Source organism: Egretta garzetta, unplaced genomic scaffold (genome assembly GCF_000687185.1).
Source record: "Egretta garzetta isolate BGI_Z169 unplaced genomic scaffold, ASM68718v1 scaffold86, whole genome shotgun sequence".
In the NCBI taxonomy this organism is placed as follows: domain Eukaryota; kingdom Metazoa; phylum Chordata; class Aves; order Pelecaniformes; family Ardeidae; genus Egretta; species Egretta garzetta.
Window position 1 is genome coordinate 76,377 of NW_009259970.1, and position 19,276 is coordinate 95,652.

At 45.7% G+C, this 19,276-nt stretch overlaps 1 protein-coding gene across 1 annotated transcript in view; it reads left to right on the forward strand.

Annotated features, from left to right (window-relative positions):
* Positions 1-2,962, forward strand: part of LOC104127609 (regulator of G-protein signaling 2-like) — an 18,933-nt gene extending 15,971 nt beyond the window's left edge. Inside the window, exons 2-5 of the mRNA XM_035895822.1 lie at positions 291-392; positions 494-555; positions 1,413-1,579; positions 2,023-2,962. Of these exons, the coding sequence (XP_035751715.1) occupies positions 291-392; positions 494-555; positions 1,413-1,579; positions 2,023-2,217 (526 nt within the window). The 3' untranslated portion in view covers positions 2,218-2,962. The remainder of the gene's footprint in view (positions 1-290; positions 393-493; positions 556-1,412; positions 1,580-2,022) is intronic.
* The last annotated feature ends 16,314 nt before the right edge of the window (positions 2,963-19,276 follow it).

Consider the following 19,276-nt stretch of genomic DNA (forward strand, 5'->3'; position numbering starts at 1 on the left):
GGGGGGGGGAGGCGAACCGCGGGGCTGAGCCGGGAGCGGAGCAGCTTGCCCACCTCCGCCAGCTGCACCGAGGCGAACACTAGTCATTGGCTAGGGGGCGAATCTGTTGATTTAAGCGAGGGGCAAATAGTTTCCTCCTCCTCAGACAGATGCTCAGAACAGTCTGTAGGTAGCGAACTGGCAGAGCGATGCCTGGAAAAACTTTTACAGCTTTTGCCCGTGAAGGGGCTGATGTATAAAGCTTTTCAAGTTGTCATTTTTAACGGGCATAATTTTCTTCTTTCTTCCAGCATTAAAGATTGGAAAACGAGACTGAGCTACTTCCTGCAGAACTCTTCCAGTTCTACTAAAATGAAATCCAAGAAAGCAGGGAAACACCGCAACTACTTCAGGTAAGTTGTGAGAAAGAGACTTTGTTTAAACAACTCAAGTGTTTTACAAAAACAATAAAGCTTGAGCAATGGGGTCTAATCTTCTCCATTTCTTCATCCAGACCTTCCCCTGAAGAAGCCCAGCTGTGGTCAGAAGCTTTTGATGAACTTCTTGCTAATAAATGTAAGTTTGTCTTTAAAACGTAACATTCAAGAGCAAAGGGATGGTGAAGTTTATATGTCTGTAAGAGATTGCTTCCTTGCATGTCAGCATTGCACCTTTCTATTATAAATAGTTGTGATTCTGGTCTTGAAAGCCAAAAGCTTTAAACTGCTTAAAGCCAAAATTCACAGAAGTGTTCTTCAAAACAATTTTAAACTAATAGTAAAACATCAAGGGTACTTCATTGTAGTGAAGCTTTTTCTGTAACCCTTGTAGTTAAAATCATATCGATTGGCTTGGCTTTGCCAAATGTGAGATGAGCATTTGCTCACTGAGCTCACTCCTTCACCAAGAGGAATGCATTCAAATAACTTGGGAAGGATTCTGCAACACAGAAGTTGAATGATCTCAGGGTTTTGCTGTATCTCAACAAGGACAAGCACTCAACAGCAGACCAAAAAGACAAGGGATAATATTACTGTTTGCTCTTTGAACTTGAGTCATCCTTTCCATTGCAAAAATGTTCCAGAGGTTTGTAGCACAGTCATAAATATTTACTCCTGTGTAAAGGTTAACACAGGAGATCCCATCTAGAGAGAGGGTGTGTCTTTAATATATATGCAAGCATCATAAAAGGGAACATACCAACCAGAAATGGCTTTCATTTTTTTGTTTACCTAAAATATGACTTGTGTGGAGTGAAGCATGCCAAGCTGTTAGAGTGTTAATTTGTTTGCATACCTAAATGTGGAATTTTTATTGCTACGATATCCCTGAAAGAACTACAGTAAAACGTTTTGGTAGAAACAGATGTGACCATAGGTAAATTCAGAATTCCTGAAATGGTTAACTGATGTGTATATTTTTGCTTTCCCTAGATGGTCTTGCTGCTTTCAGAGCTTTTCTGAAGTCTGAGTTCTGTGAAGAGAACATCGAGTTCTGGCTGGCCTGCGAGGACTTCAAGAAAACCAAGTCACCCCAGAAGCTGACATCGAAAGCAAAAAAAATCTACAATGACTTCATTGAAAAGGAGGCTCCCAAAGAGGTAAAGAAAACCTATTTAAACATAAGTGCCCTTCTCAATGAGTTCTTCCAGCCTTTCTTTATTTCTCTGAACTTGCCTTAAGATGCAGATCTCAGACTGCATCTTATGTACTGCACTGTTAGTATCTGTGTCTGAACCTCACTCTCTCCCTAAGTGCCTTTTCACCAAGCTGGAAAATGGCACCAGCAGCATTTCAGAATTTCCATTTTAACTGGGAAGTCAACAGCTGCATTTAACACCTGTACTGAATTTGAGTTTAGCACTGAAAGATATTATATATAAATTCCTTACATTAAAGAAGAATTTTCTTACAGGAAAATTCATTAATTTAACCCTTTAGTAAAAGGGTCTTGCTGCCCTTACCTCTTCAGAAGTTTTATAGTGTATTAGAATTACTTTAATTCAGTTCTCGAAAGTAAATGTCCTCTTCTTTTGCATTTCAGATAAACATAGACTTCCAAACCAAGAACATGATTGCGCAGAATATTCAAGAAGCCACACATACCTGCTTCAGTGCAGCACAGAAGAGAGTTTACAGCTTGATGGAGAATAACTCATACCCACGGTTTTTGGAGTCTGCCTTCTATCAGGAGCTGTGCAAGACCACACCCATCACCAGAGCAGCCCAGGGGACATGAGCAATGGAGAAGAGCGAGGAGAAGCCTTTCTGCTAGTAAGGAAGCAAGCCACAGCTCATGGCAGCATCCTGACCTGAAAGACTGAGATACCGAGTGCTCAGTCTCTTTGCTGCAGTGCAAGGACAAACACTGACTTTGGTGCAAAGCTGATGGCAGAGTGACACTGCTGGAGGGCAGTCAGAGGTGTGATGGCAGAAGCATGCCAGCCAGCTGCTGGCGATGTGCTTCTCTGCGAGTGCTGCAGTGAAAGGTGACTCCATGCATTAGACCAAACCGTACAGGGTACAGGTCCTTCTGTCACAACTGAGGTGGTGGTGCAGCAGGTCAGAACAGAGCTTCCTTCCTGCAAACAGAAGCTGCTCTGTGCAGTTGCACAGTGCTGGGAACTTGAGTAATTAGTTGTGTATTTATTTTTCTTAAACATCAACCAGTCTTGCCATCATCAGTTGCTTGATGTGTTCACACTGGTTCTGTAAACTGCCTCTAGCTGCAAAGAGATGCATTGGGTTTCTGTGTGACTTCCAGATAGTAACAGCACTGTGCAGTGAAGCAAGGAGGGGATACAGCTCTCTTCCCAGAGGAATGGGTTCCACAACTGAAGTATGTGGGCCTGGGTTGTGTCAGCAGGGCTGCATGAGGCCAGACCAAGGGCAAAACTTGGCCAAGGTGAACAGGAGCTGTATAGTATTATATTTATATGCAGATTATGATTGTGTTGAATGCTGCAATGCTGTCAGAATTCTGTCTTGAGGACAGCAAGCTTCAATGAAGTTTCTTACTGTTTTTAATAAACTATTTTGATACAAAGGTTCTTTTGTTGCTTAACTTGTTTTGCACATGCAGATACAGACTGTCTGGCCTGAATGCCAGAATAGGGGGATTGCATGGCCTGGGGGAGGTGGGGGTGTATAACCTTAATGGGGCTCATTTTTAAAGCAGTTAGTCCTTAGTCTACCAGGCAAGTGTTTTGTTTAAGAAAACCCAAAGTCCTTAAAGCTCAAAATCTTCACTGAGGAGACCTTTTCCATCACAGCCTCTGTCTTAACCATGCCCCTGTGAAAACAATCTCTGAGACAGTGCAAGGCACATGATGACAGAAAGCCAGCAGTATTGAGGTTGGAGGATGCTACTTGGAATGCAGGCACCAGTAGTACCCCAGTCGCTCCTGCTCAAGACCTCTGCCTCAAAAAAGGAGGTAGGAAGGCTTTAGTACCTGGCTGTAAAACACATGTCAAGTCACTAGAGGTAGTATTACAATAAAAGCATCTGAGTCCCTGCTGGCTGAGTGCTTCTTATGGGGAAAGTTACTGGTCATCATTATTCCATGTCTATTTTTCCATCAACATCTACAAGCAGTACTTCCAAAATAGTCCCCACTGTGTTAGGTTTGTGACTTGCCTCGACTCTAGCTCTGTTTAGGTCCTGGCTCCAGCTATTTTGCCTCTACTCAGGTCTCAGCCTTAATCATTAAGTGCACAGCAGTCACCTCTGTAACACTCTGCTTCTCCAGGCATCAAGAAAATTCTAACTACAGGACTTTCCACTTCAATTACACATCCAAAGATTTTTCAAAAGCAACTACTTCATGCATATATATATGCAGGATATATGTGTGTATATATATACACACACTGTTAAGTGTATCCTCTATACATGGAAAAAACCAAATTTGGTACAGCCCCATTTCTGGGGCAGCTAAGTCTGCTGATTGGTTAAGTCCACATAAAACAAACAAGAAAACTCAGCCCAATAATTTATTGCAACAGAGAAAGCTTTTTTCCTAACCAGGAAGCACAGAGTTGAGCTGATAATTGTTTTTGTAATCCAACAAAATAATTTGAAGAGCATAAAAATAGCCAGAACTATACCTATTAATGACTCAGAGCCAGGGCAGGAATAATTCCATTGAAGTTTAATTGGCTTCAGTGAAGCCACATTAATCTGTGCCAATTTGGGATGTGGTAATTAACAGCTGCTGGTGTCTGGTTTCAGGGAAAGAAACATTTCTAGTTTCAGCAGGTGCCAGAACTACTTATAGCACAGTATGTAGCCCAGAAGGGAAATTAGGTGGGGCCGTTAGGCAAGGCATCACTGCCTGAGGGCTGTTCTCATATATTTTTAAGGTTTGAATCATGAACGTTGGTCTTAAGTCTGTGCAGGCAGCTCCATAGCTTCCACAGAGCATGCTGCTGGCGTAGCAAACTAACCAAGCCATGCCCGGTCCCTGGCATGGGCTGTCTGCGTGCCACGTCTGAAAGTCCTGGTTTCAAGCCTAAGCTTTGCAGCAAACCAGTTTCATGTATCAACAGGGGGAAAAAAAAAAAAATCTTATTTTTAGTAAAATGCAACACATCTGTGCACACAGGATTCCTTCCAATTATTGCTTTTCTCATTTTTGCCAAGAGCCCTGTTTTCCCAGCTCCCAGGAGGAAGCTTCACCAGAAAAAGGGCACTACAGCCACAGCAGGTGTGCTGCAACCCAAAAGATTGCTATGAACATTTGCTGGAGAAATACAGAGCTACCGGTTGCTTTAAGAGATGCTGGTTCCATACTCTAGGCAGCCTTACAGCTGCAGTTAAAACTGGCACTCTGGTATCAGTATCCGATGGCAACAAATAATAAACAGTCCAGCTGAGCAGTTCACCCTCCTGCCCACCCTCTGTGGCAGCAGGGAAAAGACTGGTTTGGGAACAGCAAAGGGAGGGCAGCAGGTCCCACAGGCCAAGGTGAGGGTGCTGCTAAGCAGCTGGCCAGAGCAATGTCCTTTTTTTAGCTTCCATCAGGTTATAGAACTGCTCCAGCCAATATCCCTGTTGACAGCCACCTGGGCAAAGAAAATAAGGAGAAGGGATCCCGATGGGTAACTGCATTCCAGGAACCGTAGCTGCAGAGGAGCACGGTTCCTGAGCGAGGCTGTAAACAAGCTCTGCATTTTTAGAAAAAGGGCTTGCTGCAAAAAGCTGAGCACAGGGAGAAGTGGACATCTCCCAAGGGTGGTGGGTAGGAAGGCACCCCACCTCCACTGGTATGGCCTTCGGCTGCACAGCGAGTCCTGGCTGATCCCAAGAAAGTGAATCCCAGTTCATGCACTGCTAACATAACTGATGTTGGCACGTAGCATCTGGGGACCTAGACTTTCTGAAAAACACCAGCAAATCTTCAATAAAAGCAACATTTCACTGTCTGTGTATCACTGGTTTTTAAATCAGTCTCACAATATTTGGTGCTTTTCTTATCTGCTAGAGGCAAGCAATTCAGATCACAAAACATTCATTTCTCACCCTTATGATTATGAAGAAAAATTTGAAATTGCAACCGGAGTATCCCTAGTAATTCCCCAAACCAGAACTTAATGCAAAGACTACGCAGTCACTTTAAAAATATACCTAATTTTCTAAGCCAGCCTCATCATTTTGGGAAACTCTGTTATGAGTTTCAACTGGATCCAGCAACAGCTTGGTTTTTTTCACTGGCTTGCGCTGACACTGCAGCACAGGGCAACATGAAGGAGAGCACTCCATGCTATCGAGAAGGCAACATTTAAAGTAATCTCCTAAACACGACAACAAAGCAGCTGACCCTCAGCAAGTGCCTTCTGGCCCAAAGGCTGGAGAAGACCTCTGGGAGCGGGGACAGCTCAGCAGCAACTCTGACTCACTGCCCCACTCAAATGGGAAAGCAATGCCACCACATAAACAAACCAAAATGCAGCACGCTCACTGCATCTATTTATGTATTGTGGCTGAAAAACAAAAAGATGTACCAAGCTATAAACAAAATCTGCTTTTCCCCTTGAAATTCCAGACCTCTGTTTGGAGAAGAGGACATTAATGACAGTTTAAAAGGTTTTATATGCACATATATATGTGTGTGGAAAGGTTTCTTGGATGAAACTTCATAACTTGGCAACATGCATGGAGCAGAAAAGTGACCTTTAGAAGTAGTTTTAGGATCTTCATGGATTTTTTTTTTTTTTCAAATTTGACTTACTGTGATTCAAGTGGGAAAAACTGGTCAGAATTTGGAATAGCATCCCAAATTCATCTTCTTTCAGGTGGCAAAACATTACCAATGGCTCCTCCTCATCCCACCAGCACAGCAAGACCTGGTGTCCCTACTGGCTCACATGTGCCAGGAACAAACTGCCAAGGAGCAGCAGGAGATGGGGACAGGACTGGAGACAAGGCTCAACCTAAGGTCCATCCCAGAGACAGGCAAGAAACAAGAGCTGGTGACAGACCTACCTGCAACATCAGTCCTTGATCCATCCAGGAGACAGAGCTAGACATGAGGTTGCACCTATAGTGCAGCTCAGGGGAAATATAAGGTCCTCAAGGTTGAGCTTAAATGGAGCCCCTGGCCAATGGGCAGTGGGTGTGGGCCCAGGTGGGGCTGCTCAGGGCCATCAGGGCCATTAGTGCCCCATATGGAGGAACCCTTTTCTGAGAGTTACTGTGCTAGCCATAGGGGCCTGTCAGCTCATGACCCCTGAGCAGTCTGAATTTTGGGGTCTGCAGTCAGGTTTGTGGTGAACGCCCTCAGAATTCATAGAATCATAGAATCATAGAATGTTTTGGGTTGGAAGGGACCCCTAGAGGTCATCTAGTCCAACCCCCATTGTTCTTCCGTAGCTGTGCGAATGGGCATTATCCTGAATGCTGTAACTGGGAAATGATGTCTGGCCAGCACAGAAACCCAGGGAAAACAGTCCCGCTGTTACCCTACGTAGGAGTTTAAAATGGGAGTCCTTTGGCAACCTTGCATTAAAATAACCATTTAGATCAGAGTTTCCAGCAGCTACAAAGTACCTGTGAGCAGCCATTAAATGATGTTCCATTAAAGGATAATCTAATTGACAGATATTCCATTCAGGATAATCTAATTGACAGAAATTAGTACTTATATTTCCCTACCAGTTTTCCCACTTGGGATCTTGTGGACTAAGTTGTGTTTCTGCATTACGGATTTAGACCGGAGAGCCGTTCTGTGGCTTCTTGGCTGGGAGCCTGACTTTGGGCTTTCAGGGGACGTGGTACTAACCTAATTTTTATAGGGCTCGGAAAGTCAGCTGTCCGATATGGAAAAGGCACTCAGGAGCAGAGCGGGCTGTTTATTGAGCTGGTGTGTTCCTTCGCCTTTGCGGAGGGAGATTGAAATAACAGGAGCGTGGCAGAGCACATGCACTGCAGAGGGGCGGCAAGGAGTTGTGCTAGCACCCTCCCTTTTCAACTATTGCTTTTGAAAGGCTGGGAGGATTAACCCTCTCATCGGGACCAGCTGGAGCTGACGGGGCTGAGCTCGGGAGGCAAAGGGGTGCCGGGGTGGGGGGGCCATCCCCGCCGTCCTGGGGCCATGGCAGCTGCGGCATGTGCAGATGTCGGAGGCTTTCCCCACTCTCGGCAGGCTTTGTACTGCGTCAGAGAGATTATCTGTCGTGTGTGGCTGCCCTCCCTGGCGCCCGCCCAGCCTGAATACGTACGTCTGTTTGCGAAGTTGAGCTGTCTCCTGACTTGGCTGCAGTCGGTTCCTGCTGTTTACTTTCCCTGATACCCACTGTGGGCTGGGACCAGGCGTCCGCAAGAGGGGAGGAATGGCTGCCAGGCAGGCCAGACCCTTCCAGCCGCGCTCCGTGCCACTGACAGACCGAAACCTCGCTTTTGCCGCTCGTCCTCCCTGCAGGCTGCTGGGTTTTGGAGCAGGGTCCTTCGGTTTTCAAAAGGAGAGGCCAGCTCACTCGGCAGCATTGGCCATTGGAGATGGAAGTGCCAGATAAATACGTGGTGTAAATGGGTCGCAGTTGAAAGCTGAGGAAAAGATCAGCCGTGACCTTAGGATCAGATAGTCACAGCGCTTTATGGAGGGCAGGGACAGTTACATGATCCAACTGCAGCATTTTTATGATGCTGTGGAGATCACACTTGTTTCAACAGGCCTGTATGAACACAGAGGTAGTTACTGAAAACGTACAGATTTTTTCTGATAAAGCCTCTTGGCTTTATCTTTTTAGAGGAAAAAACAAGATGCTCTACAGAGCTGGCTGTGGGAAGAGGCTGGGTTATCCTAACACAAAGGGGCCAAATTCATTTTCAGCTGAAATTCTGACAACTAGGTTATGTCTCCAGAGAGACACTTAAAATTAGGGCTGAGCCTGTCGTTTTGAGGAACTCACTAAGCCAGGAGTCAGCTCAGCATCCAGCAAAAAAAAACTTTCCCTAAGTCAGCGAGGAAGGAATAGAGGATGCGTCTTTTGCCAGCACTGAAGCAACAGCACCCTACACCACCCTCTCCATTGACCTAAAACTGACATTTGCTTAACTGTTCTTCAGGCCTGGACTCCCCCAACCCTGACAGAAGCTTTCACACCTGCAGGGTGCTGTAGAAATGCTTCTCTTACCCCCAGGACTCACCGCTGTACGCACGTTTTACTAACACCGAGGAGCTCAAATCCTTGGCAGTTACTTGCCATAGTCCGGCAAGCGGAATGTTCCCAACAGCTGGAAGAGTCCACATGGCCCATCTTTTTTCAGAGCAATTTCCCGAAGGTTCAGAGGGCCTCTGCGGGTCTCTCGCTAGGTTAAGGGTGCTCTGTGCCTCAGAGCTGCCCGTGGGGCCTTTGGTGCTGTAAAACAACACAGCGGACTGTGATAATTCAGCTCTGGAGGTGAATACAAGTGTGAGAACGGTACTCGGCATCAGGCTTCAGCTCTTCTTTGCAAATTGGATCCTAGGACAGTTCCCAGCTAAACTGAGCCTCACGCAGCCACAGAGACCCTCCTGGGGCTGGCAGTGGTCACTGAGCACAGGCCTTCACACTACGCCATAGAAAGTTCATGTCCAGAATGGAGCAGTGGAATTTGGACATTTAATACCTAGGAGACAAACAGATCATCTTCCTGGGGATCAACATTTAAGCCAACTGTTTGGATACAAAATCTGAAAGGGCTTAAAGAGCACCAGCCAGCCCTTCCAGCCAGCCTCCCTTCTCCTTTTCCCCCCCCTCATCCAAGTATTTCTGCCCCACAGACTAAAACGTTACGCTTGCGTAAGAATGTCTTGAAGCTGTTTGGCTCTGAGGAAATACAAGAGCATGCAATTTTTATGCAAGTGTGGTGTACTGAAACCCATACACGCTTGTCAACCATTTGTCCTTTTGTGTTTCCTTGCAAAACCAAAAAATTACAGTGGCATAAAAACCGCTGTGATGTGGAACAAGCAAATTTTGCGCACTGAAAGATCACTTGTCCCTTGGCATGCTCATGCGCTGTAACTTCTGGAGAAGGTACCTACACCACACATACCAGAACTTTAGCTGCTCTCTTCTACATTTTTCTCAAGGCTGCTAATTGTGGAGCAACCTCCTGAAAGTGGCTCCTAACTGCCTTGCCTTTTCATGGCTGGAATCTGAAGAATGATATTTTTTAATCAGCTCTACTGGCCACCATAAAGCCATTAGTTATTCTCCTTCAGTAATTTCCCTCCTGTGGGAAAACCAAGCATTTATCAGGGCAACAAACTAATGGCAATGTCTAGTATCAAAAGGAGAATCAAGCAGCAACTATACAGGCTGCACCGCACATCCCTGCTAATGCACCTGCCCTGCAACGTTCCTGTTGTATTTAACCCCAAGTAATTACTACGTCAAGCCCAGTTGAGCAAAGTCTGTTTTTTCACGGTGTCCGTCAAGGGTTTCAGCAAGGTGTTGGAGCTGCTGTCAAATAATCCCAGTGCACCACTGAACTTGTGCCCTCTGCAGTGCCAAGAGTTCACGGAGGGATAACCAGCTCGGCGAAACGTCAGTGTTGCGCAGGTAACCACAGTGCCGCAGCCTGGGATACCTGCAGCCCTTCCCTGGCGCCTCCCCAGCAATGGACTTTACATCCATCAGCAGGTTAATCGCCACTGCCTTGCTCTGTGATAGGGATGCAGAAACCAAAGCACTGATTAGTTAAGCAACACACAGAAGAGGCAGAATGATATATTAGGAAATACTAAATAGACATCCTCAGCTTCGTGCAATTATACCAATCTAGAGCATCCAGAAGATCTCAGCTAATGTGGTGTAACTGAAACAGCAAAGCAGGGAGTATGCCTATAATTGGGCTGTAATAGCCAGCTCCCAAAATTAGCACCTAGAAACCTAGAAACCTCAGAGTAAGGTGAGTCTCTCTGAGACACCACTTCAGCAGTCACCGGTATGCTTTTAGAACAGAGGTATGACTCCAACCCAGCAGTCTAATGTAATTACAGGAGTACTGGGATTGAAGAGACAAAAGAGAAGCGCCCTTGGCATGGGAAGTGGCTTCCCTAGAGAAGACAGCGTATTTCCGTCAGGGCAGACGCGTGGCAGGCAGCATGGCCCAAGCAGGGCATTGTAGAGGGACTGGCTGGCCACCAGAACAAACCTGCCAGGCATTTGCTTCAGCCACATGAATCACCACTGAGCAAAGGTTTCAGCGGGACAGGAGAATCATCCCTTGTTTGCACATGAGCAGGTAGAATCAGTACGGACTCGGAAGGGAGTCTGTGTTGAACATATTTTCCACTAGGAATTAGTAAGTGACTAATGATGATGGCAGTCATTAACAAGGTGACAAGTTAGGAAATAACATCCAAAGGCAGCAGCAGGCTGGTGGAGCATCAGCCCTGCAGCTGCCTTGATGGGAAAGCTGGGCTTGTGCAGGGGCTGCCGGTGACAACGGGAGGACCGGGAATCGATGCCGTCAGAAACAAACAAATACAAGGGGAACGAAGTACTATTTACAGGCAAAGAACGTGTCAGCTGCAGGGTTTGCATGAGGTTTTAGTGCCACAAACAACAGAGGAGTGTGGACGAAACATCACTAAGGAGGCGTGGGTGCAGTTGATAGCAGATTGCCAACAGAGAGGAAATATCCCCCCCTCGGATCAAGAGGAGCTGGCAGAAGCATCACTGCTTGCGCTCCGCAAGGACAGAAATAATGCAGCTGCTTTGCTGCTCTGCTGACAACAGAGCGTAGCTCATGCCTGTGGGAGTTAATACAGCCCAAATCGCTTTTTCCTGGAACAAGCCACTCGTAGAACTGATATAACCACAAATGGATACACACACAGGCTTATTTTAATAGCAGTTTACCCAAACTAGCCACATTTGGGTAGCTTTTTAAAATCTCAACATGCTGTTAACATGCATATCGAAGGACCTTGAGCAACATCACGGGCTGGGTGACAGCTGTTTGGTCACATCCTTCCCATCCCTGCCGGGATGACTGACGGGGCACAGGATATGCCTTAGCTGGGACAGCATCAGCATTCCCCAGTGACGGGCCGAGTTGGGTGTTGCTAGCAGCATGGATTCAGGGAACTTTACTCAGACAAACGAAGGATATGGTTTTCGTGTTACGCTTCGGTATGACGTACCAGCGGCAGGTGCTCTACCGGGAAGCGGGACAGTTGGGCTCCCCCGCTCCCTCCCCTTCCTCAGTCCCTGCACGTCCCTCGCTGCCCTTGCATCTGATTTAGCAGCTGTGCAGCTGCTGCGGAGCTGGATGAGCAAGCTGGTTGGGCAGAAAATTTTTCTTTTTTTGGTGGGTTTGTTTTCCGTGGGATCAGATCACTGCTCTGATCTATGCTGCAGCCACCCAGCCACTAGACAAGGGTGACAGGGAAGAGAGGAATGTGCTGGTGGGGACCCATGGCCTGACATGCAGGAAGGTCGGTCTGACCGACCTCAAGGTTCAGGTCCCTCATCACTGTTTTGTTGTACTTTCCCCTTTGCACTGCTCCTCCACCTTCCTCTGAAAAAAAGGAATGCCATTGGTCTGGAAACGGCACTGCTGATTTTCTGCCCCTCTTTCCTTGATAACCCAGCCAGACCAGTCACATAGCAGCACATCAGGAGACATTCAGAGACTGTGGGAGCAATGTTCAAATGGTAGATATCACTGGCAAAGCTGTGAAGGTGGTAATGCCTGAACGGGGAAGGGGCATTTCGGGTTGGTCATTAGGAAAGAGGAGGGCTCGTTGGCAGGTTTAACGTCCAATGAACAGTTTCACGTTACAGATCACCTGAATGCCTACTGATGCGGATCAGCCTTGTTGGGAGGTCCAAGGTTCAATTATGGCCTGAAAATCATTTTAGCACATTGGCAATGTGACCTGATCTGAGTCATGGGCATAATGCAAATGGGCAAAAGTGTAAACGGACAAAGCTCCTCAGCACTATCATTTTCCAAAAGCAGCTTAGCTGATTTCAAAATACAGCTAGAAAAGCAGTGATGCAAACTCATATCTCCCAGCAGTACATCTTCAAGTATTCTACTATCTTGCAGAATAAGTAAACCCCATGCTGTTGTGGAATAGGGAACGCTGTCTACAAGTACTGTATGGATTTTTATAAGGCAAATACCAGATTGAATAACTCCTTGCTACAAATCCTTTGCTGGGAGTCAATTTTACCAGCGACTAAAGTAGCCAACCCAATTTGCTGCTTTCTACAGTATTTCAATACCACCAAGCAGCGCTATCTTCCCAAACTAGTTAGGAACAGACTGACTTAATCAAGAATTCAACATATGTGAGATGAGGGTTACTTTTAACTTAGCCTGTTGATGCTTCTTTCTTACTGTGTAGTTTATAAATATTCTCCCCCTCTCATGTGCTACCTGTAACAGAGAAAATGATTTACTGGAAACAGGCACAGCTCAGCAGCAGCAGCCGAAGCTGCTGTTATTATTGACTACATGGCCTCTTCTGCAGTCACCAGACTTACACTTTCCCTAAAGCCAAACAAACTAATTCCGATTAAAGCAAGGACTTTTAGCGGTTCTTGCTTGAACACCTTCAACTTTCACCGAAGATTTGCTAAAGTTTCATTGAAAATGTATTTAGAGTACATACATGTTTCTAAATAACCCATACCTCCTAGTTTAATCTCTCCCAAAGAGGCAGGGGATACATTACTCGCCAACAGGGATCAAGCGAGGAAGCGCTGTGATTGACCCCTGCCGCAGTTTCAGAAATGCCAGAAGACTTGGATATGTTGACGTAGCAGGTTATTTCCCTTTCCCAGCCCCTGATGTCTGATGATAATTATTTCTATTCTTGCAATCTTCTCTGATTCCCCAACTACTGTTTCTATTTACTGCCATAGCTGCAGTATTGCAAAACTCAGGGAATCCTTTTCACCCACATTTCCTCCTTGGCAGGAGTAAATGAAGTCAGCTATTTCAGATGCCTTTTTTTCTGTCGTTTTTTTACAAAAAAAGAACCCAATCTGTCCTTGCTCACTAAAAGCTGGATCCAAGGGACAGAAAATAGCTGTGAGATGATGTTGGAGCCAGATTTCTGGTTTGAAATGCCTTTGAAAAGTAGCTTTTCCGTGTCACCGAATGATCGCCACTTAGTGACGGGCACATCTTGAGCTGCATGCCGCCAGCACAACTTTCCTTCCATTAACCTCCGCAGCAGCTACTTGCCTCCTGGGGGGAGCATCTGGTGTGTGTTTTCCAAAAAGATTCCTCACACAGTCAGCATTTACGTTTCCGATTAACCTTTCACAAGAAGTTGGGTTTGTCTGAAACCAAGCCAGTGTTGAATGCTCAGCCAACATCACTTTGGTCAAGCCACACCTGCAGTAATGCCGTCTTGCTTTCTTTATGGGTGAGGACCAAGCCCTCCAAGACCTACAGCTCTGCTTGAAAGTCTCAGCTTCAAAAATTGCCCTCATTTCTGCTGATATAAAAGGCTAACTTGTACAGCTCTTGATTTAGATGGAAAATTAAGCCCAGTGAGTTACATTACAAGATACCTGTGCATGCTGTAGGTGGTTAAAAGCATTTTTCTTTCTGACCGTTGCTAGGTAATTTATCCAAATTATTGATTAATACCTAGATCCAGTGCAAAGGGAAACCATCCCATTTACTTCAAGGACTGATCATACATTTCTACCCATCAGTTAGTGCTTAGATAGGAGTGACCACCTTTAAAGGCTGTGTTTAAAATACAAATACTCACTAATTATAGTAAGACATATATGAAATGGCAACTCTTTTGAATAAATAGATATTTCCCTCAAGTTCAGCCTTTCAGAAAAGCCTGAAATTGAAATCAAGTAATTTGCCACAGAAGCGTTAACTTCATCCTTTCTCGTTGCTCCGAGGCCTTGTCTGTACCTGGGTTTTGTAAGATTGCAGCAAAATACAACGAGGAGGGCTTTATTTATTTATTTTTTAAATTAAAACTGTTAAAAGACATGAAAATTTAAGAAATACAATACTGGATGTTAGGAAAGCCACAACAATGGGCACAGGAAAAAAAAGAAATATATACGTTAAACTTGCTTACAATTCTTTGATCTTCAAGACTCACCAACTCTGTTTTAGGAAAAAAGTATTATCCTGAACATAAAAGGGAGGGTTTTTTCTGTATCATTGAACACAACTGTTGCACTAAGTTCTGGGCTATTAATTTTGAGTTAATTAGGCCTATGTGCAAACTGCAGTCAAAGCTGTGACTTTTAACTCTTGTAGAAGAACCTGACACGTTTTTGTAGCCAGCCTGGTATGGAGATGGGTGATGGGGCAGCCCCAGCGTCAAAGGCGGCCTCTTGCTTCGCCCCTTACCTCCTGCTCCTGGAGCAGCCCCAGGTTATTAAAAAGCTTTTCTCTCCAATCTCCCTGCTGTTAGCGGCCAACATCAGCTTTCCAGCTCTGCAGTCTTCTGCCTTTGCTTCCTGAAGGGTATTTGCCAAGAAGTGCTGTCTGAAAAATGGTCACCATCTTCAATAAGAACAGTTTTGGGAGTAAGTGAGCCACGAGAAGATCTTCCAACCTCCCCGATGCCTGTTTCCCTGCACTGGAGACGAGAAGCCTAGTTTTGTGAAATTTTGGGGACACATTTAAAGAAATTAACAAATACACCCTGGCTTAGACGTGGCTCCATCATACAACAATGCTGGCACGCTTTTGTTACAAAAAGGGAAGTTATCGCTCTGTCTTTCTTGCTTCTCAAACTAAAACGAGGCCTGGCACTCCAAAGACGATTCTGATCTAAACAGAGTACAAGATCTTGCAAAAAAAAGAGATGGTTAGTATAAAGACTGACATTTCTAAATGTCAGCATAACAGAAATTTCAACTTTTCTGTACAAAATATCCTTCTCAGCTCTTCAGTCTGGGAAAATATGAAGCAATTCAGCGAGGTTACAGTGATGCTTTGGTTTACTGGAAAAAAAAAAAAAAGAGGTTTAATTATTTCCACAGTTCCATTAAACATTTTCTTCACAGGAGAATTTGCTGGAATAGTTAATGTGGAATAAAATATTCCACAGTACCCGGTCCAGGATAGAAATATTCAGATGCTGGTACCCACTTGTCTTTTCCTTACTTAGTTTAGCTTATTCAGGGAATTACATTAAGCTAAAATGGATTTCATTTGGAGTAAGGTTCCAGGAACAGAGATGTTCAGGGATCACTTTAAATTTTAAACAAACCTGAGCTATCTCCAGAGCAATTTCCTAACACTAGGTCTTATTTTATTGCCATACATTACTGGGAGTAGATGGAAAACAGAGGTACAAAATCCCCAGGCAGCACCAGAACAGCTTTCAAAAACAATTTTTGTTTCCCTGGGCTCCCGCTGCCTTCAGTACAGAGTGCTTAAGAGAAATCCCGTTACTGCACTGGACAACTTTCCCTTTCAGAGATTTGCTTCCCACAGAAAAGCCCATGGGAACCAGATGATAAGCAGAAAGGCCCAGATTGTGAAATCGGATCCACGCTCATCTCCCCGCTAGGCTGGGAGCTGGTGGGGGGTTCGTCCTCAGGAGGGACTTCACACCTTGTTCCCCAATAGACGGTTTTGAGGGGTTTAATACTTTAAGGTGAGAAAAAAAAAAAAATGTGGCAGAAGGGCCTGTTTATAATTTTGCCACTAGTGCAGAGAAGTTAAAAAAAACCCAAAACCAAAACAACCCCTCCTTGCTTCCCACAATACGGGAAGTGTCTGGCACCCAACTGCATCTGCTAGGAGGCACATCTAAAACAAACAAGCGGGAGCATGTCCTCGCACACTCTGTAATTACACCCTGGATCATCCGGAGGCCGAAAGTATCAACAGCTTTAATATATGACTAGCTAGATTAAAAAAAAAAAAAAAACAAGGAAAAATCCAACAAAATTGGGCTGAGTGATTATTAGAGCTGATGGTCTGCTTGCAAGAAATCTCCAAGCAGCGGTTTGCAGCCAGGGCATGAAAGGAGAGGGATTGCCTTGTACTTGCCCCCTTCGACGTGCTGAGTAAGGCAACCAGCAGCATGCTGTTGTGCAGAGCACCCTTAAAAGTTAGGGGGTTCGGCCGACGTGCAGATCTAGGGATGGGAATGGGTTAAAGCACAGCTGAAAAGCTTCTCAAGGCTTTTGCTGAGGTTGTAATTAGGGCTTGGGAGCTGCATATTTTATCTGTCCCTCCTGTACACTCCTGTAAGCACACGCTGCCAGTGCTGCCCGTTGCTGAACTGTGCAGCTAAGGAAGGGGCAAAAATGCAGCCGTTCACAAATGGTAAAAATCTGCGTGATTAAAAGTTCCCTTTCAGCATGCTCACTGCAAGAGGCCAGGACAAACTTATTTAACACCACAGACAAGCACGTACGCTCCAGCATGAAAGTACTTGCCTAGCTTTATGTCAGGGATGTGTTTCTGTATTATGCCAAAGTTGCTAGCACACACAGGGCTTGAATACAATAGCGCACGGCACTTGAGAAAGAGGCAAACCTGGCCTTATGCTGCAAAAACACGGTCTGAAAATCATGTGCTATTGTCAGAGACTGGAATGTAGTCCCACAGCAGTGTAGCTGGGGACTTCCCATCTATATTTAGGGTGTTGCAATCCTACCCTTCTCACCCATACATTGTCACCCTCAGCAGGATGCCAGCTCTGGCATTTCTGGAGCAGAAAGTGAGCCAGCTCCCTACATCCCCTTCCATGTCGGTGTTGCAAGTACCAGCTCTCGGGTTGGGGCAAGAACATGCGATGTGCCAGGGTTTGGTGGCAGAACTGTTCATCACTTCCAACTACTTAGGTGATTGAGAGAAAGGTTAAGAAGTGACTCAGAGCTCTCAGATGCTTGATAGCGGATGGCATTAAACCTACGTGCATCGTTCTCAAAGGAGCTGTTTGCATTGCACCCAGAGCCTGACCCACAGAGTGGGCTTTGATAACCTCCCGTGCTGCAAGCCACGACAGGGTTATTAACAGCCCTGCAGCTGATTACGCTTTACGTACATGTCCCAGCGAGCACGAAGGTGGTATTTACACTGCAGGGTCTGCATGCATTCCCACGCTTCCAGCCAACAGGAGTGAAGACCCAGAGCTATTCCCCACCATCCCACCTGTACTACAGAAAGGAGCACCTTTCACTGCTCGCACGTCGTTCTGCACAAACCCCAAAAGAAACGTGGAGTTTAAGAATAGAAACCCAATGCTCTCTGCTTGTTTGATTTGCTGTTCGCCCAAGCCAGCCCAGCAAGCTTAGGTGCAGTCTTTTTGTTCTCGCTCTGTAGATTTAAGACTTATTCAAACACTTGTCAGGCGGCGTGAGGCTTTTTTTAGTGAAGCCCCACGTACACCCAGCACTCCCACATATGCTACTCGTTAAGCCGCTTCTTAATATTTTCCATATCAGTCACTGCTGCACACACCAGGATATACATAATGAAATTTGCCCTTCCCTTTTGATTCATTCGGAGATGTCATCGTGCACAGCTACGGATGTCAGCGCGGTGGCACTTACGTGTCCTCGTGACACAGCTTCCCGAGCGGAGCAGTAAAAGCAGGGCGGTGAGGAAATAACCCCTCGCTGCTTCTGCAGCAGTGGCAGAAAGCAAGCATGGCATGTTAATTAAGTGGGTATTTAGTAATACACTGTAGTGAGGTTATTCGACAAGGTTTGGGCAAGGGAAAACGGAAAGTGAAAGTTTAAGACTTAGAACCAGATGTAGATTAAAAGCACGCTGGACGCTGGCAGCATTTCTAACTTCTGGGATCTTTTTTGCTTTTATGAGAGCCCTCAGTTCTTGGAGTTGTGGCTCAACATGACAAATTCAATTTTCTTTTTAAAACATGTTTATAGCATTTGTGGTTGCAGAGCAAAGGCTGAAATATGACTTCCAAAAGCACAAAAGACTACAAGGCTAATAACCTCCCCATCCTCCCCCAAGTCAAATCCTCTCTTTCTTATTATTTAAAAGGTCTTTACTTCTTATCCTTCTGGGTGTTTAGGACTAACATGAAACAGTGCAATGCCAGTGCCTTTGCTTGGAGCCTGCATTGCTGCAGTGCAGGGGTCTGCTGGAAGGTGACAGATTGTCACCACTGCAGAACACTCAAAAATGATTATTTAGACCTAGTTGTGGAATGTCGAAGCCAGACTTTCAGCAGCAGCTCCTTAAAATAGCAACTGTTTTACTCGGTTTATAAATCTAAATACCATTTATGGACACAACCCCACAGACAGGGGTGGGATGCCCTTTTGATGTATGAACCTTGGGTTTCAGACTGAGTGAATCAAACGAAACTGCCAAAATAAAGGCACATCATGGAAAAAACCTGCAGACAGACAGCAGAGGTGATCTATGAGCATGGAACTACACGCAAATCCAGAACCAGGCACTGCAGCATTGGTGCCTTATGGTTGGTTTAACGTGTGCGAGCGCAATCGGTGAAACAGCCCCTGGTCTTTGCCACTGTCCCTGGGGGGGCAACAACAGCCGCGTCCCAGCCCCTGCCGCCAGCAGCAGGGACGGCAGAGCCCGTGGCCGCCTGCGGTCACAGCAAGGTCACGCACAAAGTGTAAGAGGACTAGCACAGACTACTTGCAAGGGTAAGTAAAAATTGCCTCAGCGAGGACAAAGAAGTGATTTCACAATTAGTACAGAAACAGAACAGGCTGCTGCCTTCGTCACATCTGCGGGGAGTGTCGTAATGCCCGTGCGTCCTTCGCTGGGCACCAGCGTCTCTCGCTTCTCAGTGCGACACCTTGTACTTAATTCAGCACAGCTAACGTTGGGTCTCACGAGCAAGGGT